This window comes from Montipora foliosa, chromosome 8, assembly GCF_036669935.1.
Source record: "Montipora foliosa isolate CH-2021 chromosome 8, ASM3666993v2, whole genome shotgun sequence".
Taxonomy (NCBI): domain Eukaryota; kingdom Metazoa; phylum Cnidaria; class Anthozoa; order Scleractinia; family Acroporidae; genus Montipora; species Montipora foliosa.
Window position 1 is genome coordinate 42,403,091 of NC_090876.1, and position 25,000 is coordinate 42,428,090.

The 25,000-nt window shown below is 39.7% G+C and overlaps 1 protein-coding gene across 1 annotated transcript in view; it reads right to left on the minus strand.

Annotated features, from left to right (window-relative positions):
- Positions 1-25,000, minus strand: part of LOC138012615 (uncharacterized) — a 129,446-nt gene that overhangs the window by 68,551 nt on the left and 35,895 nt on the right. The window contains exons 34-56 of the mRNA XM_068859437.1: positions 24,563-24,694; positions 24,102-24,224; positions 23,492-23,617; positions 21,993-22,118; positions 21,096-21,221; positions 19,451-19,576; positions 15,851-15,976; positions 15,054-15,179; positions 14,604-14,717; positions 12,778-12,903; positions 9,421-9,546; positions 8,998-9,123; positions 8,168-8,293; positions 7,182-7,307; positions 6,442-6,567; positions 6,055-6,171; positions 5,350-5,472; positions 4,498-4,617; positions 3,714-3,836; positions 2,677-2,802; positions 1,323-1,445; positions 1,102-1,224; positions 880-1,002 (exon numbers count right to left, since the gene is read on the minus strand). Of these exons, the coding sequence (XP_068715538.1) occupies positions 880-1,002; positions 1,102-1,224; positions 1,323-1,445; positions 2,677-2,802; positions 3,714-3,836; positions 4,498-4,617; positions 5,350-5,472; positions 6,055-6,171; positions 6,442-6,567; positions 7,182-7,307; positions 8,168-8,293; positions 8,998-9,123; positions 9,421-9,546; positions 12,778-12,903; positions 14,604-14,717; positions 15,054-15,179; positions 15,851-15,976; positions 19,451-19,576; positions 21,096-21,221; positions 21,993-22,118; positions 23,492-23,617; positions 24,102-24,224; positions 24,563-24,694 (2,859 nt within the window). The remainder of the gene's footprint in view (positions 1-879; positions 1,003-1,101; positions 1,225-1,322; positions 1,446-2,676; positions 2,803-3,713; positions 3,837-4,497; positions 4,618-5,349; positions 5,473-6,054; positions 6,172-6,441; positions 6,568-7,181; positions 7,308-8,167; positions 8,294-8,997; positions 9,124-9,420; positions 9,547-12,777; positions 12,904-14,603; positions 14,718-15,053; positions 15,180-15,850; positions 15,977-19,450; positions 19,577-21,095; positions 21,222-21,992; positions 22,119-23,491; positions 23,618-24,101; positions 24,225-24,562; positions 24,695-25,000) is intronic.

Sequence of the window (25,000 nt, forward strand, 5' to 3'; positions counted from 1 at the left end):
GTGGAGTAATGTTGCAGTTTACCTAAAATAAAGCTGAAATGACCATGCAAAGTCCTACTACTATTTCCTTTGAAACCCTTTACACTCCAGTTTCAATGATTTATCTGTAGCTGTGCTGTAAAGGCATTATTTTAGGCTTCGAAAATGGAGTAATGTTGGGAGTGATGTTGGGAGTAATGTAAGTGCTCTCGCACTGCTCGTACCATTTCTTGCTAAATCGATCGAAATAAAACAGTTTTTGGCATTCTTCCAACGTCCTCCAAAAAGAAAGCTATCTTTTAACGAGTATGAAACATAAAACAACAAAAATGTATTTTTTATGGCATTCTTAGTAAACACTTCCCCAACAGAACGGATTTTGGAGTAACGTTGTGAAGCGTCACGCAAGTCTGAAATCCAAATCATAAAACGATGATTTTAAGCAAATTTCAGTATTGTGAGATTTTATTTATGCATTGGAAAGTACATTATAAGAACGTGTCCAGAATAACAAATGGAAGCCACATGTCAAATACTACGAGAGTTATAAGCGTTAAAAGCAGATTTCCTACTCTCATACAATCCTAGACAAAACTGTTGGGAAGGTTAGTACTTTTGAAGTCTTCATTGCTTGTCTCCCCTCCCCCCTCCTTCAATGTTGTGCAAAACTGAATGGTTTCAGCGGAAAATTGTTGACTTACCTTCCAACATTGAATAGGGGGGAGGGGGGCTATGTAAGAGAAAGTGAAACTATTTCTTTTGAGCTTTAACAGAAGCAGATTGAAATACAGCTCTGGTGTGGTTCATTTACATAACCTTCCCAACTACTTTTGTCTATGATTGTAGCTTTATTGAAGGATTTAGTACTGACTCAAAGACTTCAAGATTAGAATCACACACCTGTGCAAGTTGTTCCATTTCCAGTGTATCCAGTTTGACAGGTGCAGTTAAATGAGCCCTCGGTGTTGGTGCAATATGCGTTTGGATCGCAGTCTGTCACACCAGCCGCACATTCATCAAAATCTGCAAAGGAATTCGCGCATAAAAAAAATGCTCACAGGTGAACTAGCTTGATTGAAAGATTTAGTAGTGAACCAAAGACTTTAAGCTTAAATCACATACCGGTGCAAGTTGTTCCATTGCCAGTGTATCCCGTTCGACAGGTGCAATTAAATGAACCCACAGTATTATCGCAAAATGCGTTTGCATCACAGTCTGCCTTACCAGAGGCACATTCATCAAAATCTGCAAAAGAATTCGGACATAAACAAATACTCATGGTGAACAAGCTCTATTGAAGGATTAAGTACTGAATCAAAGACTCCAACCTTAAAATAACATACCGGTGCAAGTTATTCCATTGCCTGTATATCCGGTTTTACAAGTGCAATTAAACGAGCCCACGGTGTTGGTGCAATAAGCGTTTGGATCACAATCTATTACACCAGCGGCGCATTCGTCAAAATCTGCAAAAGAATTCGCGCATAAAATTCTTTCTTACCTCGAAGGAATTTAATCATCAGGATAAGTGAGGTCCTGAGAAGGAGCGGTGTTTGTTATTAACGTTTTGGCAACCAGGCACGGGATACTTGAATTTGCGCTAACCGACATTCAATTGCGCGTGCTATTTAACAATTAGACCCGTAGCCCGCAAGGGCTACGGGTCAATAGCCCATGAGGCGAAGCCGAATGGGCTATTGACCCGTGGCCCTTGAGGGCGAAGTCCACTAGTTGGGTGATACTAATTCAGTTTATCCGTTTTGGCAACGCACCATTTAAATTTTAAATTCGCGCAAGCCACTTTAGTTAATGTCGTGACTATTTTAGTTGTTTTTGACTTAGACAAGCTGACCATTTGCTAATCCGTTGCTAAGCAGCTGCTAACCCGTGCATAGTTGCACTAATTTGCTAACCTGATTTGTAAATCTCACTTTACAACTGTGATTTGTCAGGGTTGAAATGTTATTTTGACACAAAGAGCTTTTGTATAATAAGAATGGGGCAACCATAATACATGACAATTAATCAAGATGTCGGAGCTCGGGAAATTTGAAAGCAAATTAAGGCTGGTTTTCACTAGCGACGGAGGCGGAGTCGTAGTCGGAATGGTAAGACCGCTTATGACCTAGTGAAAATAGAAGATCGGAGTCGAAAGCGGAGTCATCAGCTCGACGGAATCGGAGTCGCAAGAATCAGAACGTTTTCATTTCTTCCGACTCCGCTTATGACTCCGTCACTTATGATCCAGTGAAAATTAGACTGCCGGAGTCGGAAGCAGAAGCGAAAGAACCAACCAATCACAATGCTTGGAATCGATGTTTGTGATTGGTTTATTCATCCCCTTCTGCTTCTGACCCCGACAATGCAGTTTTCACTGGATCGTAAGCGACGGAGTCATAAGCGGAATCGGTATTCCGCTTCCGACTCCGACAGTTTGATTTGCAGATCGTATCGCTTTGCGCTTCTGATTACGACTCCGACTCCGACTCCGTCGCCAGTGAAAACCAGCCTTTAAACGATTCTGAAATTCATTGATACTGTCTTTGAAAAATGTAAACAAATTTGAAAGTAAACAATGTTTGTTTTGGTCTAATTACAGTCATTTTTCTGTTGGATTGGATGTTTTCATGAAGACCCTCTTCATAAAATATACTAGAATATGTTTTTTGCTTTGCAGACTTCACACTGTTTTCGAACCTGCACAAAGGCCTTGTTCGTTTTGTATGAAACCCTCAGTGCATCTGCATTTGTAAGATCCATCAGTATTTGAACAATCCGCATTGGAGGGACATTTGGCCGAGCCATCTTTGCATTCATTTCGATCTGAAAACAAAAAGAGAAGAAAATCAGGGCCTCTTGAGATCTGAATTGATCAAAAACTTATTACACGGCTGGCATTTGATTTTCCGATTGGTTGAGCGGCAATAAAGCCACTTCAATAAATTCACGTCCATAAGGGAAATTTCTGTGGTCATTTATACTGAACGTGACATGTTTGGGGCGATCCCGCTATCCGGGTCATTCTTTCATAGAACCTGTCATGCATGAGGCGTACGGTATTAACTCCTCTCCCTTTCTTCGAGGCATTTGTACATGGCCAGGTTGAATAAAGTTCGCAATGCGCAATGATTGCAATCCGACCCAAAACGCACAAACAGAATCATGGATTTTTTTTTTTTTATGTACTCACGTTCTCAGAGCAAAGAAATAAAAATAAGCGCACAAGAATTCATACGCGAAAAGGGCTTCCTAGTGAGTTACATCACAAAAATTTTCCCGCCAAATATCCCTCTGTTCTTTTGAAGGCCTGTGACGTAGGTTATACTGTTTTTTTGCTCGACACATCACAAAGATTAACTGCGAAGGTGATTTGTGAAACAAGCCAGGCAATTAACAATCGTCCCTGGTTTTGCAGGCGTATATCGAGTTCAGAAGCACACAGGAAGTTCGGAGAGCTAAAACGGCGATAAGTTGCTCGAGGCAAAGCCAAGAGCGACTTAAGATATTTCAAATGCTTCCAAAGTCCTCAAGGGCTTTTTTACTCGATATACACAAAGCTAAAAGGATAAAGCAATTGTTCCCATAACGTCGCCAGTGCATTTTCTGCGAACAAAGAGAAAGATTGCATTTGCTCACGCCATGAACGCGCAGAAAAAAATCAATAAGCAGGCTCGCCGCGCCCACTGGGAAGAATTACGTGGATTTGCCTACTATGTTATAACTTAAACATGTACCTAGACAAGTTTTGCCATCTCCTTCATAACCTCTGATGCATCGACACACATAAAAGCCAATAGTGTTTGAACATAAAGCGTTCACATGACAATCCGATTCTCCAGTACTGCACTCATCGATATCTAAATTTAAGAGAAAAATTAATAGTTGGCATAAAGGGATTTTTCACAGTTTAAGGATACTCAACGGCACTCTCTCGTTTACATAGCTGTAAACGTTCTTCTTCTTAGACTGTGTTTAAAATTAAAATCTATTGTTTGCCCGAGATCTAAACATTTTTTTCAAAAAATAATGGATCGGTTGAAATGGTTTATAAGATTCTTTTGAAGATTATACAAATAACTCTTGACATTTTGCAACGATATTCCTAATCATTGGAAACTCTTTATATCGGCAATAACTGTCAAGAAACGCGATATACCTCTTCCCTCAAAATATTTTACCTTGAATCATTGCCATTAATTTTGCTTAAAACTGACAACAAAAAAGGCAGAAACGTGACTTAGCTACGTTTTAGGGTGGGTAATGGGTAATGACGTCACAAGTTCAGTCTATCTGGTCCTTTCACTACCCTTCCCTGTCGGGTGCGACGGGACGAAACACTTATCAATAAACGAGTTGTCACTTTGAAATACTGTGTAAGTAAAAGGAAATTACGTGACAGAGCTACGAAATAACAGCCATCGAGAGGTTCCATTGAGCCACGTGGTACTTGGCAATTATCGCATTCAACGGGTAAGCAACAGTAAGAAATCCAAGGTGCGCAAAGCAGTAACTGGTTACCTTTGCAATTTCCTGCTTCTCCGATGTAACCAGGCCCACAGGTGCATTTGTATGACCCCAACGTGTTCAAACAACTTTCATTTACTGCGCACGTGTCGTTCCTCTTACATTCGTCTCGATCTGTTAAAGGAATCAACCCTCAGAGGAGAATTCTTATCATTCAACAAGGTACCTATAGCGACCTTCAGCAAATTTAGAACATTGTAGAAAGTACAAAATACTCCAGCAAAGGCTAGAGAACGTGTTTTTCAGTCACTTCATGGAATTAAAGCTGGGTGCAAATCCGATAAGGGTTATGTTACGCTGTGTACTATTCATGACGAGAAAGACGATTATGATAAAGCCACTGGAAGCTAAAACGTTTTGTACACTTTTCGCATATTTGTCAAACACCTCAAATCTTGGAAAACCAGTTCCCTAGTGTTGTAATTGACAATTAACTAGGATAGTTAACCATTCAATTTCACTGCCTTTTACAAACACTTACAAACTCAGTTTGATTAAAAGCTGGGAACCGGAATTTTCCAGGGAAGAGTGTCGCAAGACAGATAGAGTCAATTTAATTGCAATCGTTGCAGAACAGTAGATGGGAGGGTCAAAATCTGGGACCAGATTGTAATGGCAAATCTTATAAAAAGGAGCCACTGATCCAGAGTCAATGAGGTGTAATAAGCGTACTCGCGTTGCGAGCAAAGCAAATTTGAGGTTTAAAAGACGATGGAAATATTTGCTTTCTCTCATGCTACCCATGCAATTTCCGGTAATACGACCGACACACATTCGCGCCTCGCTATTAACAATTGTTAGCGCCGCACGAGACTACATGCTTTGCGGAGCGAGCGTGAGACCTACCTACGCAAGTTCTACCATCACCCTCAAAACCTCGGATACAGCGACATATGTAACTTCCGGGAGTATTGGAGCAGAGCGCGTTCTCGTGACAAAAACTCTCTCCAGTTTCGCATTCGTCTTTGTCTGCAAAACAACAGTCATGTTTCGTTGTGGGATAAAACAAAAGCTCTGAGAACTGGCAAGCATTTGCAGAATTTTTTTGGTGTCTTCAGGTGTCTCTTTTGAGTTTCAAATGAAGACGGCATGAAACTCTCCACTTAGTTTATTCTTTTTCGCCCTATTAACACCCAGGATCTTAGGATAAGTGAGAAGGAAAAGCTGCATTTGTATTTTTTTTTTTTTTTTTTTAATGGTTGATCATATTCAGTCTGTCCGGATAAGGACTTTAAACAGTACAAAACAAAATAGACGCATCGCAATTTCAAGGACGGGGACCATGGCCAAGTTGTATAAGGCAGAATATACGCAAATTTGGATTTTATGCCATGGGCAATGATTGCCATGCTATCCGTTTGAAAGCATGGCAACCAATAGGATTTGATTAGACTTAATAATTAGAGAAAGCATGGCAATGTCACTGCTTCGATTAAATGGGCCCACAGGTAGTCTGAGCCTCGTTTTTGTTCGAATAATAGCTCTCAAGCTTTGCTGTTAAACTACCAAGTGAACGGATGAGCTCAAACAAAACAGGCACATAGCACTAACCTGCACAGTTGTAACCGTCTCCTTGGTAACCAGGATCGCAGGCACACACAGGACGGTCATCAGTTTGCTGACAAAAAGCATCGGCACCACAGGACGGAGAACAACCAGTGACAATGGCTACAGAAAGAATAGCGTCAAAGAAAACCTTTTTGTTAAGGTGGAAAAAAATAAAATGGGTGAGAATTCTTCAGGAGTATTGGTCTTTTCTTGCATTTACCACCGCGAAGATATGAATATCTCTTATGAATGGCACAAAGTTATTGCCAAACAACAAAATCTTGCATTTGCTGCAAATTATCAATACAAATGGCAGGTCGCGTATTTTTTTTAAGCTATGACACATCTTAAAGTTCAGCAACTATGTGGGGCAAGAAATTGATTAATTACCTGAGCAGTTTTTACCATCGCCTCGGAAACCATCAAGGCATCGACAGGTGTAGGACCCCGCATTATTGAAGCATGAAGCGTTGGTATGACAGTCGTTTGTCTCTGGTCTGGCGCATTCATCGATATCTGTAATGAACAAAATAAGAAAAAAACCTAAATGATAAATTTAGAATACAGTGGCTCAATACAAGCCTAGTTTAACTGCATGTGCTACTCTTTCATCTCTTAAATAAGAATGTACTTTTTAGCTACATTGACGTTTTGACTGTCAACGAGCACTTCCAGACTTCACTTTAGCTTCCGTTCCAATTATTATTTTTATTTTTATTTTTATTTTTATTTGGGGGGGGGGGGGGGAGGTGAGGGAAAGGACGGATTTAAGACATCAGATTTCAACGACAAGACTGGAAAAAAAAATACCTTACTTAGTGCAAACGTTTGACACAAAAGTAGTTTTTGCAGGACGGTAATCAGAGAAAGGTACTTACAGAAAATCTACCGCGAAAATATCGCTCATTGTCTGGGGTCCATAACCCAGAAGTCCCAGTCCCTGCAATCTCTATGAATTGGCCAATCAGTTTACGGTATTATCTAAATTTAGAACACAAGTCCCGCCAAATATATAATGGCCAATCAGATTGGGCCTAATGGCCGCAACGCTCCTGATTGGTCCGATCCAGTGAGATTACAGATTGCAAAGAGCAGCGTTGTACGTAACTGGGTGATTTCAGCTGTATTACCTGTGCAATTTCTGCCATCACCCTCGAATCCATCAAGACACCGACAGCTGTAGGACCCTTCGGTATTGTTACATAAACCGTTGATGTCACAGTCGTTTGAGTCCGGTCTGGCACATTCATCGATATCTGTGAAGAAAAGGAAAACGATAGGCCCGTAATGCGTGCATGTCACTTCTACTTGAATTCTTTAAGCAATTTGTCTTGTCATGCTTTTAAAGCAAAATTGTTTAATGCAAGAGCGAGTCAATTTGACTTAACCATGACAGCAAAATTGTGCTAGATAGCTCTAAATTCACTTGAGTTTATTCGTTCATTTTTAGGCAAGTTGAAAGAAGCAAAAGGGTTTGGGAAAATGATTTTTACTTGCTACGCAAGCTCAAGCACATGTGACATGCGCAAACTAAGTAGCGTTTTGACCATAAGTACCTTTTGTTCGGACAAAGACACCAGTTACCAATACGCTTCTACGCATGTCCCATGTGCTTATGATTGCGCTGGTGTCGACCAGCTCTTACTCACAAGGCATAAATGAAAAAAAAAAAAACAAATGCTTAGCAGAGCAGTTTTTGCCGTTACCCTTATAACCGTCAAGACAGCGGCATACATAAGATCCTTCAGTGTTGCTGCACACAGCGTTGTCGCTACAATCATTTGTTTCAGAATTTCCGCATTCATTTACATCTGCAAATAAGTACAACTTCCTAAAAGTGAAGCTCCCTTTTAACTGCTGAGTGACAACACGGGGAAGAATTCAGACCTGGCGTCTGAGATATATACGAGATTACGTTACCGTTGACTGCAGTCATCAATCGTCTGTGTAGTATTTGCTTAGAATACTATCCTATTTTATGCCTATGGACTATGCGTCTCTCTCATTAAAGGACTTTGAATGCATTTAAGGGAAAAGTTTCATTTTACCCGTCACAGAATGAGTGACAGAATGACATTTAAAGGTAACACGGCGCAAATAACAAATGTCATCTTACCATCACAGATTTTTCCATCGCCCTGAAATCCACTCTGGCAGCGACAAACGTAGGAACCCTCAGTATTGTTACAAGCAGCATTGGTGTCACATCCGTTTAATTCAGGATCAGTGCATTCATTGATATCTGCAAATTGATGCGCAAGAGGTAATCTTTGGTTAAAACGTCATGGTAACTAAGCGCACGTTAGCAACAGCTGTTGGAAATTAATAAAACGCTACCTTACTTGGCTTCTGGAGTTTCTTTTATTTACGTTAGCACGAACGAATTACTTTGCATAACGACAAGACTTTAAATGATTCAGTACAATAAAGAGTGTATACTGAATAAGGAAACTAAAGCAACAAAGCCCTTAAACGAGCTAAAGTGAATGAATGAATAAATCACAAGACATGAGGTGACAAAACAGTGACATCAGAACACATTCGGGTAATAGTGACTTGAGAGAAAAGCCATATGGTTTCACAAGAGATATTACTGAATTTTTTTCATAGTTTAGAATGCCACGAGTTCTTCGGCTCGGCACGCACTGTTAAGAATGGCCAATCAGAATAATGTTCTTGTCAAACGAAGACAAAAATAGCTAAAACAATGTATACAAATTGTGCAAACTGATGTAAATTGACATAAATGCAAGTCTCCTACCAAAGGGTTAGTTCTAAAAATAGAAAGATTCGCGCAAAGGTTGACTCAAGAATATAGTGCATATGGAAGCTCCTACTCATGGTCACCTGACACAGTGAAACCCAACCGAAACGCGGAAAGCAGGTATAGAAACTATACCCCTAAACATACCACTAGACCTATTCCTCTTAACACTTTCTTTTTACCTTCACAACGTCTCCCGTCGCCCTGATATCCTTGAATGCATCGGCAGACATAGAAGCCTTCGATGTTCGTACAAATTGCATTGGGGTCGCAATCATTCGTTTCATTTTGCGCACATTCGTCAAGATCTGAAGACGAAAGGTGCACATAAGTCAGATGTTATGGCAAAAAATATGAACTACTAACTGATATTAGTTGGCCGTCCATGCCAATCACGGGCATTTGAATTCTGCCGCCCTCCACGCAGAGTCTGGTAATACGCCACTTTTCCCCTACCCACCCCATCGCGGAGCTCCAAAATCCAAATATCCCAGGGCTAACTTCCACCTCAAGATGTTTTTAATGTACCCTAGTGAATGTTCGTCTCGAAACCAAGTCGGAATTCGTATAATATTATACTATATCAAATCGAAACAACACTTTACCTGTGCAGTTGATGCCGTTACCCGTGTATCCATCCTTACAGCTACAGGAATATGAACCATTCGTGTTCTTGCACAGAGCGTTCAGCCCACATTCATTAGTTTCCGGTCTCGCGCATTCATCCATATCTGTGACAGAGGGGATAAAATGGGAAAGGCTCACTCACTTCATAAAGAGGAGAAACTTGGACGGTAACATAAAACCAGGAAGTCGTTTATTTGAAAACGGAGGTGATCAGGCTAGAAGGGGGCTCCGCGCGGCGTCAGCGAATTCTGCCGAACCTATAAGAGTATTGTTTGATGGTCCAGGAAATTTGTTCGCTTTTGCCCATAACAAACTGGCCACTTATTAAAAAGCGTAAATTAAAAAAACGAACGTTCTAAACGTACGATGAATGCTGGAATGAAGTAATGTTGGTGTGCAGAGCAACACAGTTCGACAGTATATTGGGAATTCAACTTTGTACTGTGCAGGACGTTTGAGATTATTTGTCATGTTTATAGAGAAACATACCAAATATAGAATACTTCATGGAAAGTGTGTCCATACGCAGGGTATTTACGTACGAGTTGGTAAGTATTAGTGATGGCGTATTATGTAAATTATATGCATACTGAACTACGCAGATTCAAGTCACAAGCTCATACGGTGTTTACGTTAGAAATCAATATTACAGCAAGCACAGAATGTAAAACTTAACTTCTTAAGTTCAATCGTCAACTGATTCCGATTCTCTTCCATTTTTTTTCGATGGTTCAGCTGTGCCTGCTTTTTTCAGCTTTTTTTTATTTTAACTGGTGGCTTTTCCTCGACAATTCAAATTTTTATTCATATGGCTTTTAACGCTAGAGACAAAACACCGTAACCTTGAGGGTTTATAATCTTCTCGGCCTTTGCGTCTACCAGAGCGAATAAACTCTGCAAGATACTTGTTCAATTCTGCTGCCGCAATCGCTCTTCTCCTTTTTTTCAATACTTGAATTCTTTCAACACCTGTACGTCTCGATTATTTTTCTCTAGTGTTTCTGTTCTCATGATTTCAACATAATTCTTTACTGAAGCGACAATTTTTTTCTTATTCATTTTTTCAAAAAAATTTGACTTTAAAAACAGTCCGTACAGCGAATTTGTGTCATTTTGCGAATGGCTTGAAAACTGAACGCTGCCAGTCAGCTCACACGTGGAAAAACATGATACGCGGATCCTGATTGGACGTATCGTTTTCTCCAAAATACAATACGCGACATCTAATTGGCTTTGTGCTACTTATAACACTTTGTGAATATACAGATTACTTCATTGTTGGTGTGTGCGTACGATTTTTATTCACGAGTTGTGAAGGATCGCGTAAACGAACGAGTGAGCGAAGCGAACGAGTGAGTAATAAAAAGCGTACAAACGAGCCAACCACGAAGTAACTTGTTTACTATATGACTACAGAGATCATAAAGTTAACGAGGTAAGTGTTAATCGAGAGGCTATCAAACCACCAATTGTGAAAAAAAGCCCCCCCCCCCCCCCCTCCAAAAAAAAAAGAAAGAAAAGAAACCTTTACCTTCCATACCTCCCTTGAGCACTTTTAAAACTTTTTAAGTTCAATATAATATTAGCCAATCAAAAGGCCGATACGAGAAATTTTCACTAGTGGAACAAAGTATGTCATTTCATCACGGAAATGTACGTAAATCTCTATACTTATGTAATAAGAAAAGTTATTTCGCGCCTTTTTGGTGAGTAAATCGCATGTACAACGCACGTGCAGGGCGTGCAGAGCCATTGTTCCCAGTCTTACGTAAAAACGACGAGAATCAAGTGAAGCTATGACCTTCGCAGTTACGAACGCAATTTTTACAATTGCGTAGAGAAGCCTGAAAAATTCAGGACTTCAACTGAATTTTTCAGGCTTCTCTACGCAATTGTAAAAATTGCGTTCGTAACTGCGAAGATCATAGCTTCACTTGATTTCATATCCGCAGTTCATATGATTCATTTCATATACCATTTCATCAACGACGAGAATGTCGTCTAAAAATATTATTTCCCGTCATTGTAATAATCTCGTTATAATCCCAAGTCGTTCGGAAAGGAAAATGTGTATCAACAATTGGCATGAACGGTGTGGTTGTTTGGCAAAAAAAATAATGATTACGGTTTCTTCAGTTTCTCACGTCCTCCGCACAACCTCAAATTGGTCAAATTCACGTTGTTGTCAGGACCAGGACGGGGAAGAAACGTACAAAAGTGTAAAACGCACGTGCAGGGCGTGCAGAGCTATTGCTTTTGCTCGATAAATCCATTGTTTTGTTGCGTTCTCGTGGCCGTCGTCGTCGTTCTTGCGTAAACTCCCTGTTCTCGTCGTTGTCGTGTCGCACTATAAAAGGCGTGGTTCCTTAGGCACATGCTTACGATTTGTCAATCAAACGCGGTCCCATACAGAGCTGTCTGATAATTTGTCCAATAAAAAGCCCCGTAATGTGTTATTTAACAATTATTCCATGAGCGCGCGTTCGATATGAGATCGTAAATAGCCAACCAGGTGCGTATGGCTATAACCAGTCTCTCATCCAACAAGCGCGAATGGAATAATTGTTTTATTAAATTCCTTAAACCCCAAAAGTTTGTAAGTACCAAATACGATCGAAAAAAGGGAGAAATTCCTAGCGAAATCGCAAAAACTTGCGATGTTGTGTAATAACTTGCCGTCAGACAGACGCAGGCTCATCTCAAAAGCATTTCTCACCCTTTTCGCGTACTTCTAAGCTTCGGAATTGATCCAAACTTTCCACAAAAACGTTTTTTTTTTTTTTGCTTTCTGGCGAAAAGAATTTTAGTTTAGCAACGCTAAGCGCAATCATTTACCATATAAGGTCAAACTAAGGTATATGAGCTGATAAATGAGATTGAGTGAACCAATCAGAGCATGGGAAATGCATTATCCGAGGTTGAGAATTTAATAAAAGATGTTATCAATCGCTGTCGTTCTTTTTTCCTTTAATCGCTCGTCCCTTTTTCTCGCGCTGGAAATATCTTTCAGGAGTTCCGTCTTTTTGTTGCCATTTTTTGATGGCCATGTTGGATAATCAGTCGTACTTGAACGAATCCGAACAAAAGCAGAGCGTAAAGCGACCCCTTTTACAGTGTTTAAGATCCTTACGATGTCCGTAGCATCACGAGCTTTCAAGCAAGCAATACAACACTCGGAGTAGTGGTAATGAATGCGAGTGAAAAGAAATATTTGTACGTTACGTACATTAAATAGTTAGTGTCTTAAAGACTGCTGTGTGAAACCTTTGGGGACACTTCAATTGTCACCTCGGTTTGCCTTCAGAAAGATATTGAAGTTGGAGTGTTGATCTTACCAAAGCAAAACCTGCCGTCTCCCTGGTAACCTCTAAGGCAGCGACATATGTAGAAACCCTCAGTGTTGGTACACATGGCTTTGGGGTCGCATTCATTTTGCTCGTCATTGAGACACTCATCAATGTCTGGATGTATAAAGTACGGAGATGAATGCCGGAACAAATGAAAATGACAATAAAGATAATAATATTTTAAGCTAAATTAACGCATGCATTGGACGGGAGAGTTAACTTTATAGATATATAGACAGCAAAACTTTTGGTTTGATTATTGCCTTGTCAGAAATGTTCCAAATTAGATGCATGCCATTTTAATAAGCGTCACAAATAATGATAATAATAATAATAATAATAATAATAATGATGATGATGATGATGATGATGATGATGATGATGATGATGATGGGATACTTGTTAACTAGCTCGATAGCTAAGTGCACTTCTACTATAAACAAAGCCTTTTTATTTTACATTTTACATTGTGGCATAATAATGACGATGATGATTTATGATGATGATGATGGTGACGATGAAGACCTTTACTTGAGTGTCAAGTGCATTTAGCGTTGGGTCACTAATTGAAGACAATGTGCAAAGTGTAAAGCCAACAATCTGAACCCACATGTGACGTCAGGTCTGAGAAACGAATCCAGGCCACACTGGTGGGAGGCGAGTACTCTTGTCACTACACCACCTCTGCTCCCGCAAAAGTGTCCCCCTACTTTTCTTTCCCACTCCATTTAAAGCGAGAAGATATCGAATTTTGTATTCTAAAATGGAACAAGAATTGTTTCTTTCTTACGCATAGGTAAAGCTGCGTCGTCAACGTCAATGTAAACGTCAAGGTCGAGGAAGGACCGCAAGGACTATTTCTAATTTTTAGACCGAAAAGAATCTAGTCACTGAAGAGAAACAGTATTAGGGATAATCGTTTCACCATTTATTTAAGAAATAGAGAACATGTACCATGTTTCTATCGAGTTATAGAAACACGAGTGAAAGTTTGGGAGAACGAGAAATGCTGTGGGAACACGAGCCACAGGCGAGTGTTTCCTCAGCTTTTTCGAGTTCTCCCAAACTTTCAAGTTCTCTCAAACTTTCTCCCAAACTTTCACGACTCGGCTCCGCCTCGTGAGTCCACAACATTTTGACCACTGTGCTGACGAATATCGTTGTCGATAAGAGTACAGATAACGCTGAACCACTTTCGATTTGTTTTTACTACAATATTCAACGCCAAAGCAAGTTTTTATTTCAGGGCGTGACCAAAATCTTGACACAAAGAAAGAGCAAGCGTTGTCTATAACTTTCTCGCCATATGATTGGTTTATTTCCCAAAATGGGCTTTCCTGATTGCCTTTTACATTGCGTGACAAATTGACGCGAGCATGACGCGTACAGTGTTGTCTAGACTCTTATCGACAACGGCAAATTAGCCAATCAGATTGCGAGATTACAAGCAATTGTGGTAAAAAAATGCATTACAATAGATCTCTTTCATAATGGCTTTCAAATAAAATACTCTTCCGTTTCAATGCTAATAAGCCTTTTTATACTCGCAACGACGAGCAAATTTCAAAAGAATATTTGTTTCAAAATGAGGGCAGTAGGTCTAATTAACATAAATGCAAAAGAATGGGAAGGTAGTCGCCATTTATGAAAGTGGTCTACGTCATCCGGCTGGATCCCTAAAAAAACAATCAAAGCAAAGCAAAGCCCCCCACCCCTCCTTCGTGGTCCCTCCATTACATGATTGCTATGGATACACCTACATTTTCAGGTTTATGGGATCTTCGTTCAGAAAACAATAGTTGCCGTTGACTCACCAGTACAGTTGTAGCCGTCACCTTCAAAACCACCGTTACAGACGCAAGAGAGACGCCCACTGCCGCTGTCCTGGCAAAACGCGTTCGCACCACAAGGTGGCGAACAACCAATAACTACGAGTAAAAGAAGAAGTATCAAGGTAAAGTTACCCAAGAAAATTAATTAGAAATAACGGAACGTTACGAAGTGCGCGCTACAAGTTTTACCCCTCGTAGTATTTCTAATCGTTTCTTTTCTATATAAAGTAAAGGCCGAATATGACCAAGATGTGGAAAGGTTTTTGTTGTTTGAGAGCCAACTTCATACGTCAGCAATTTTTGCTCGGTGAAAGCACGGAGTGAGCTTACAGTCATTATCCATTAAACGTGTCTGGCTTGATTAGGAATCGGGCCCCTTCATTCCTCGCAAACTTGTCAATGATATGTCGATAAAATAACACGTGGCCTTACCTGTGCAGGTTCTACCATCACCCTGGTAACCATCACGACAGCGACAAGTGTAGGATCCATTGCTGTTATTACAGGAAGCATTGATGTGACAATCGTTTGTGTCGGGACTGGCGCATTCATCTATATCTAAGACAATTCAATTTTATGCAAGATTGTAGAAATAAGAGGAGGGCTCTACCGGGAGACACGTTTGATATGGTTTTTTCTGTAATATAAGCTGTTAGTATCACCCAACTAGTGGACAAATGCAAATCCTGCATTTTGATTGGCTACGCTACTAGAGGACTATTACTAATAGTCCTCGAGTAGCGAAAAGCGTGACGCTTTCTTTCGGTTTATTCCCAAATAAATATTTATTCAACTTGCATTTGCTAACTTTATTATGGCCTTTTCTGTCCGACAAGTTGGGTGATACTAAAACAATTAGACCCTTCGCCCTCAAGGGCCACGGTTTAATAGCCCATGAGGCGAAGCCGAATGGGCTATTGACCCGTAGCCCGCAAGGGCTACGGGTCTAATTGTTAATTATTAATTTCAATTATAATCTTGAATGTTTTTGCGTGTGGTTGGTTTGCGTTCATGTATGTACATGGTTTTTTTTGTTTACGTGTCCCTTTCTTACCCCTACCAACAATAACCTATGTATTTATACTGAAGGTGATTATTTTCCGCGTATACCCAAGACATCGTCGTAAACAGGATGGTTAACAGTATAAACAAGGAAAAAAGCGAGGGGCAACAAGTTGAAAATCTCACTTAAAAGCAATCATTAAGTCAATCTCGGAGGATTCGCTCACCTGCACAGTTGTTACCGTCTCCTTCATATCCATTGACACAGCGACAAACATAGGACCCTTCAGTGTTCGTACACAGTGCGTTTGAATTGCAATCGTTGGTTTCGGGGCGGGCACATTCGTCAATATCTAAAGAAAAATTAAAACAATTAAGTTCTACTTTGCCCTAGAAGAACAAATGACATCGTTCCCTCTTCACAGCCATATCAAGCGATAGGATTCAAATACGTTGAGAAGGACACAAATTCTTAAAGGGTTTGGTCTTAAGAGTTTTTTTTTTTTTCGAAACGACTTCCATGTTTTGATACCCCTGCGTTACAACGCTTGTGATTTATGTCAAAATACCAGGGCACGCTATACCATACACGAACACACATTCTATTGAAGGGTAACTTTAAAAAAAGGCAACTTCTTTCACTCTAAAAATACTTTTGTTGACATTTCGTATACACCCACAAGAAACAAACAAACAGTTTTACACACTTTTCTGTATTAGCAATAGGATTCAATACACAAGAGATGGTGGTCATCGTTAACTTGGCAGTTGCGAAGAAAGCCTGGCAAAAAATCCAGTTCAATATTTTACATATTCTATGTCATGAATAAGGACCAATAGGGTTGAACACCGTGTCTAAAAAGAAGTTAGGCCAAGGCGACGCATAGCATCTTCCTCAATTAATTATAACAACAAAAACAACAACAAATTATTTATTTACAAAATGAATGGTCTAAAGGGCTTGTCCCGCAAATAGCCACAAAGCTAGTCGAAGAGGGACAAAACGAGTACAATAAATTACCAACATACATAATAATGCAGATTTAAATAAGGCTATGCAACAAAATTAAAATAAGTTACATGCAATTTTTAATTATCACAAGACGATCTAGGATCGTAAGTCGGGCTGTGGCCACACGTGTGCTGCTAAAGATCATGAGCGTTGTGTAGTAGATGGAAAGATGTGCATGTCTCAAAGAAAGATCACGAAATCTGTAATCACACTGGCAAAAACAACATGCATTTCGTCGTGAAAACATTGCTGACTTGATGTCCGATCTCACCCATAGATCACTTGCTTGTAAAGTGCATTTGAATATGCCAATAGCAAATGCGCTATATAAATTCATTACAATAAATTCATTACCATTGCTACCATCAACTTCACAAAGATCAAGACTCTTGGGTAAATCTGCACTTGTGAGGTGTCCGTTAATGCTCAGGTGACGATAGAATTTGTTTCCTTGGTCAACTATGCAACATAACGTTTTGGATTTCCAATAACTACAAGACTTTGCTGTTGAGTAACACAAAGCATACAGCCCTACAGCACAGCATTGTTTACAAGTGCAGTTGCATTGTTCTCTGACACTGTTCGCTGCAGTTATTTCATATGTACTAATATGCAGCCTTCTGAGTTCATAATTGTCACCGGGTGAGTGTATAGCCTGGAAATACTGTACTAAGTCCTTAATGGATGGTACTTCTAATAGTACACATGTACCTTGGGGATGGCTTCTACCATATTCATCTCTTGCATGAGAATCAAAAATCTTATAACTCCCATTATCAGTATGATAGATACTAACACCAATACATCCTATTGTCAGAGTAAATGAAGAATAATTTTGTGACAAGAGTGATTCAAATGCACTGTCTATACGTATACTGTACTGATATCCCTCAATAATTGAATCACTGTTATGTAGATTACCTGTGTAGCTTTCACTATAATTAAGCTGGTATTTTTTCTCAGACATAGCAATCATAGCTGGTAATTCTGATTGCATTAAATACACCTGCCCTGTACATAGTGACAGTTACATGTATTAATTCCTTTGATATTATTATAAATCAAAGCACACAAACTCATTGCAACGCATTGTTGCCCAGCATTTGCACCAAATACTGTAATATCACCTTGACTGTATGGTGCCTTTACTGTCAAGGTTGGATCAATATTATTCATTGGAGGCCCAGGATTTGTTTCTATGCCATTACATAGATTTATTTCAGCACAGTATCATCTATGATCACCATTCTTGTACAAACTCATTGGTCCACAGCATGTGTACAACACTTGATATTTCTTCAGATTTACGCGTTTTCAGTGTATTTTCCAAAGCAAGTCAAACGTACTGTTTGACGAAATTTTCGTCGAATAGAAGCTGGTTTTTTCCTCACTTTTTCAAAAGAACCGAGACTGGCAATTATTCGCCTTCTTTTCATTTGACTACTCTGCCTGCAACTGATGTTAACATGAAGTTTTGACGACAAAGGAGTGATCTTAAGAATCTTTTCCCACACAAATACCCTCAGTTTTCTGCTTTTCTGCGACAGACGTTTCTGCTTCTTCACAGGATCCTACTTGGTTCGCGATCACGACACCTCGTCACATGGCATTCACGTACAACACGGTTATGATTACAATACACAAATTTAGCATAACGAGATCTCAGTTCCTCTCTATATTTTATTTTTCACTACGCCATCATGTTGATGATGTACAAATGGCTGCATTGCCTCCCCTAATACATCACATTTTCCCAGTACATTCAACATTGCTCGTGTTGGTAACGCAATCGTATACAACATGCCAACGTACATGATTAAACAGAAAACTAATGCAGTACAAAGAGAATTGATAGAACTGATAATCCACTTGATACATTGTACAAAATATATGAAATAATGATCATGACAGTCATAAAATTAAAGAAGTTACTTGCATCTTCGCTTCGGTAATTAAGTGACGGCTTTCTTGTTGTCGTTGTTGTCCTCCGTGCCATTATAATTATACTGATTATCAAATATCAGAAAATATCAGCTTGCCCCCTGAGCTTGCACCCGCCAGCGTCAAAATTTCGAGTAAAGTTCCTTAATATACTTCTGTCATTGCTAGTCATAGTTTGCACATATTTTGTACTCAATGACTGCTCAACTGATCTCTTTAGAACTTGTAAGAGCTTGATAGGAACATTTGAGATATTTGCCAAGAGTTCGCGGCCCTTTCGAAATGCACGCTCATTTTCGTCTTTTGATGTGGGTCTACCACGAACAGTCTGTGCGTTTGTAAGTGGTTTGAGGGTATTGGACCTAACACCGTAACTCGCTTCTGCCACACTTGTAATGAATGCCTACCATCACAGAGAATCACTTCTAAGGTTACCGAAGAGAAATGAAAACGAAGCGGAATGAACATTGAGCCTTCACTACATATCTGCGGTATTGCCCATTGCACGTGACGGACATTTGCGAAGAAATACACTGGTAAACCTAGAGTCGGTCGCCCGACTAATAAATATTACAATTGAAAATAGATGAAGAGGGAAAAGAAAAATCAGATTATACTAGAAAAAGAGAAGGACCAAGGATGATCAGTTTTTCATTTGGTCAATTATCGTTCCCACTTCTCTATATGAACTTACAGTCTTGTAAAACCACTTCTATTTTCGTTTTTGGTTTCGTTACTTCATCTCTAAATTCATTGTTAGCTTTTCGCAATTTCTGATCGTTAGTCATGTTCTTTAGGTACTCGCAGGTCCGCAGAGGTACAGCTCGCAGCTCCCCACACCGCAAAAAAAAAAAAAGTATCAACTCCGATTTACCTGTGCAATTCCTGCCATCTCCAAAATACCCCACATTACAGCGACAAACATAAGAACCATCAGTATTCGAACACAGGGCATTAGAATCACAGTCGTTAGTTTCTTCTGTGGTGCACTCATCCACGTCTGCAATTCATGATTAAAAACAGCAAACATCATGGACACTTCGAAACAAAAATCACCTTCTGCGCTGCTGGTTAAAAAAAAGTAAACCAGTTTCTAGTTTATTGCGTCGGTGGGGGAGTGATTTGGAAAGCCGAGGCGTCGGTGGGAGAGTGATTTGTCAAGCTGACGTTTCGTGCGTTAGCCCCTCGTCAGAGCGAATGACGAACGGCTAAAGCTCGAAACGTCAGCTTTCCAAATAATTCACGGTGGTAATTCGACCTTTATCATCACGTTTGATAAAACTAAATTTTCCTGGTTAAAAAAAAAGGCTGTACAAGAGCTTGTAGATACAAGTGGGTTGATGTTTTGTTGACATAAATATTTTTTTCTAGTAACAAACATATTTGAGGTTTTCTCCTTGATATTTCAGTTATGTAGGTAAAATTAGCAGAGTTTTGTCATGGGAAGCAGCAAGTAAGAGGAATACGCTCTATTCCTCAGGTGAAATCACAACCTGTTTTGCTTTCTTCTTTTGGAAGAAAATCTACGTTGAGAAATTTCTGTGTCATCGAAGGACGGTTAGAGGCACTTTGACAAGGAGGTCATGATGAGATGTTGTGTTCAGATAGTCGAGGATCTCCCGAGTAATGTTGTACACGCACGGGCAATGTTATGGATTGTAGAGCAGAATGGCCAATCTAAACTTCGCCCAGCAACATCTAACACGCTGTTCAAAAGCTACCAACTAAGGCCCAGCAGTGAAACGTCGGTGGTCAACGATGTTAACACTATTTACAACGGCCATAAAGAAATAACGCTAAATTTCCGTCCGTTACTGCTCAAGGAATAAATGCACGAATGTAGCACTTCTGTCCAGAAATGGACTTAATGAGACGCACGCTCACTTTTGACATCCAGCAGGAAGTGTCCCTTAAGTCTGAGCCTTTGCTTCCCATTTCCAACAATAAAGTAAGGGTAAAGGTTAGTGCTGTTTTTAGCTTAGGGTAAATGCAATAATTATTCGACGAATGATGTGAAAATGGCAGTTCGCTTTCCTGAGCTTTCAGAAAAAAGATTTAATTATTGGCAATTGTGAAAAATAAAGTTAACTAAGTTATCGAATGATAAAGTAATTATTGAACTCGGTTATCGCAAGATATCGTGATTTGTCAGTGTCTCGCAGATTAATTATTTGCCTCAGCCTTTGGCTTCGGCAAATAATTGATCTGCTCGGCACTGACAAATCACGATATTTTGCTCAACCTCGTCCAATAATTGTTAACTGTTTATCCTTATTTGAGCAGCAGCATTTGGGGGACACTTCGCGAGTTTAATTGTCTGAATTCCGAGACACGAGTGATGTTGAAGTTGTAAGGTGATGGTGATGCTTAAGCGCTTTTCTAGTCATACCGGAATGTAATGTATCCCAATTACAAAATTGGAACGGTTGGAACGACGTACCTTGTATGGTGTTGCGTATACAAAGAATACAAACGGTAACTTTTACGTACAAGTACGAAGTATGAATTAGCGTCCTTACCAGCGCAGAATCTGCCGTCTCCCTGGTAACCTCTTAGACAGCGACAAATGTAGAAACCCTCAGTGTTGGTGCACAGGGCTTTGGAGTCGCATTCGTTTAGCGCGTCAAGATTGCATTCATTGACGTCTGGATTTAAAAATAACGACGAGAATAACAATAATAATGGTGATAATTATGATAATTATAACGACAATGATGATGAGAAAGGTGATGATAACGATGCCTTAAATCAGATATGCAATTGATTCCTTCGCGTCAACGAACCTCTCCCGGCTTTTCTCCAGGGCCGAGTTCAGTGCACGAAGCAGGGTGAGCGCACAACCAGATCATGTAAACTTGTTCTATTTGGTTAAACACGACCTGGAACACGAGGTCACTCTGCTAATATGAACTCAACCCAGGAACCTCATTCATGGCAAAGTCTCGAAGACGTGTAAGGCCAGAAACGCAATATTGGTCAACGTTCTATACTCCTACTATAAAAAGCTAGTGTTTTAACATGATTTCAAGATCAGAAACATTTACATTTTAATATTTCATTCCTGTAAATACTTTTCTTTTCAAATTAAGTAGAGAGAGTTTTGGCACCCTAAATACGCCCGAAAAAGTTCGAGAAAGCGGCCCTCAGAAAATATGCAGGAAATGCAGCAACGGGTCATCATAGTCGGATAAAGAACCGTCGACTCACTGAAGCGACCTTTTTTCCCGTCAAGTGTATAACAACCTCAACTTTGCAAAATTTTGGAGACTAATGCGGATGACAATTACAGACTTGTGGCTTTGTAAATGTTACACGAACATCTACCGAAGTGTGATATTGCTCTTTTAAGCGCTTAAGCTCTCGTGACCTGCTAACGTGGATAGTGTGTGCCTTTTTCCATCTTGTCATTGACTCACCTGTACAGTTTCGACCATTCCCAGAGTAACCAATGGGACACTGACATGTGTAGGATCCGTTCGTGTTGGTACACAAGGCGTTGGCATCACAGTCGTTTAATTCGGGACTGGTACATTCATCAACATCTGTAAATTGCACAGAGGATTTGTAAAGGGAAAAATTGTTCTACGTTGACCAGCTGGTCAGTAGGTAGACCAGTTGAAGCTGGTAGCGCTGGACCACCGAGCAATCAAATCCCCTACCAAACCAACTGCCCACATACAATTGAGAAGGGTGGAGTAATCAACTTAACCCTCGTATCGTATCACTTCATCGATAATTAATGTGGAACACTACATAACGCCACTGAACGACACACTGTTCCGAGAAAAGTAGGGCATGAAGCCTTCGACTTCACGGTCAAGTTATCAGAAATTGAAGATGTTATTGTGACCTTTTGTTGAGTCGCATTTAGGAATCTGTAAATACCTTAAAAACGTCTCCCCGACTTCTTTTTTCAGTCATTTCGATTAAGGGTTTATTGGTTAAATCAAACTTAATTATTCTCCAAAGGCAGAATTTGAAAACGAACGCTCGTTACGTGGAAATAATTTAGAACTGCTTCTTTACAGTATTGCCCGATCACTCTATTCTCAAAAATTGCCTTTGTTTCATTCACCAATCAAATCTCACTGCGAAGTTGATCACGCGGCTTCTCAGGGGTGGTACTTGTTCTTATTCTAACGTTTGAAATATGATCCTTGCTTTTTTATCTTTTAAAAGGATTTTTGTTTTGTTGTTTCCTTCAATATCTTTGCTCCCTTTTTCAATTCAATTTGCCTATGCTCTATTCCATTTCAAAGCCCTAAACGACTTTTCGTGATTTTTCCAAGGTTTCCATAACATAACATAATATGACATGACATGATATAACATAACATAACATAACATAACATAACATAACATAACATAACATAACATAATTTGCTCATTTAAGTCAACTCAACTCAATTCAGCATTACAAGGATACAGACTAAAGATCAATTAACATAACAAACAATTGAAATAGACCCACTTTTGTATGATATTGGAATATAAAGGTAAAAACAGAACGTAAGCAAAATGCAAAACATTTAATTGGCCTATCGAACAAAACCAAACGAGCGCAAATTTTCATTGGCTTTGCGAACACGGATGCAAACAACGTTGTCCTTCCATGGAACTTTCTGGAAAGCGATCGGCATTTCGCTTTGACGTCATTTTAAGTGCAGTAATGTGATTGGGTAATCGAACTGCTTACTGCCCACATTATAGAAGTTTTCTTGGGGGGAATAAGGAGAAGGTTTGTTTTAATGTTGCCAAACATTGGTCCGTGAAACAAATTGCGAACACTCTTTCAAGGTCATATGAAAGTCGATCTAAAAGGAGCAAAATAAATTATGTCTAACATCTAAGTAGAGCGAATCGGGATCATCCAAATAGGATTGGCTAATCGAGTGGATGATCCCATAATCCTCACCTGAACAGCTTCTCCCGTCTCCAACGTAACCATTTAAACAACGACATACATATGAGCCCTCAGTATTGGTGCACAGCGCGTTAGGGTCACACTCATTTGCCTCATCACGTACACACTCATCAACATCTAGTCGCAATTGACAAGAACAGAAACAATTAGAATGACGACAACAACATCTAAAAATACAAATCCAGATCTAAAAAATATGCACTTGTTAGTATGAAAAATGAGAAAATCCCACATTCGATAAATCAATAAGTTATGTAGGGAGCCCATGATAAAAAGCATACTACTTTGATGTACTCGTGACAGGGTTTCCATTGACCAAGTTACTTCTGCATCCATTTTTCCGGGAAACAGAACTTCCCCTTTTGAGCCAATCATGAGCTTCACACATTCATTATAACCCTTGGGATAGATAATTGTCCTGACGCCAGCACTGAAGAGTTTAGTCTACAAAAATGTGGTAACAACAACCAATTTTAGGAGTATTGTCTTTCGAAGATATTTTACCAATAAACGATAGAAAAACGCATTGACACTTACTTTCTTTTTGGCAGGCGTTTGAAAGATGTCAGTTACAATCGTCTTATGTAAAGGTTTCGTTTACCTGAACAATTTGTTCCATCGCCGGTGAAACCTTCGCGACAAAAGCAAAGATAGGAGCCCTCTGTGTTGGTACACAACGCGTTAGGATCACACTTCGAGTCATTTTTGGAGCATTCATTACTGTCTAATAAAACAAGAAAAGCCATTTGATAATACCTGAATCTTTAAATACCTCAATTCTCATGACCTGGGACAAGAATGTAAATGAGTTTTAAAATAGCATTTCTTATAGACACAGAATAAAAGTAGACTTTTGAACAAAAAAGCTATTTTTTTGAAGCGGCATTTTAAGGGCGGAGTTTTTCTCGGGTGTGCGTACTCTGCAAAGTTTACGGCAGGACAGAAAAAAAGAACGTTTTTCTTTTTCAGATTTAAGCCTTGTTTCCCTCCATTTGCCAACGCAAACTAGATTATAAACGGCTTAGAAACAACGTCAATCACAATATCAGTCAAGAAGGTCACCTCTGCAGGTTCTTCCATCTCCTTCATATCCTGCAATACACCGACACACGTATGTTCCTTCAGTGTTGGTACACAGAGCGTTGGAGTCGCAATCGTTTAACGTTCCATTTTGGACATGGCACTCATCAATATCTGCGAAACGAAAAATGACAATTTAGGAAATAAGTATGCTTGCCTAGTGAGTTGTTAGTAAGACAGATTGACAAGCTGGTGCTTGATATCGATTGCTTGACTAAAAAGGTAAAAAATATATTGCCTGGCTGACATCCGGTTGCTTGGACAGCTAGCTGGCTGATAAGGGTACGCTTCACGTTTTCAAACGTGTGCCGTGACGCACTTATCTTTCGATATAGATTTTTATAGAGTGTAGTTTAATGTAAGTGCTATCTTTAGTCCCTTGTACTCCAACTGAGCCCCAGCAGTGGAAAATTAAACTCT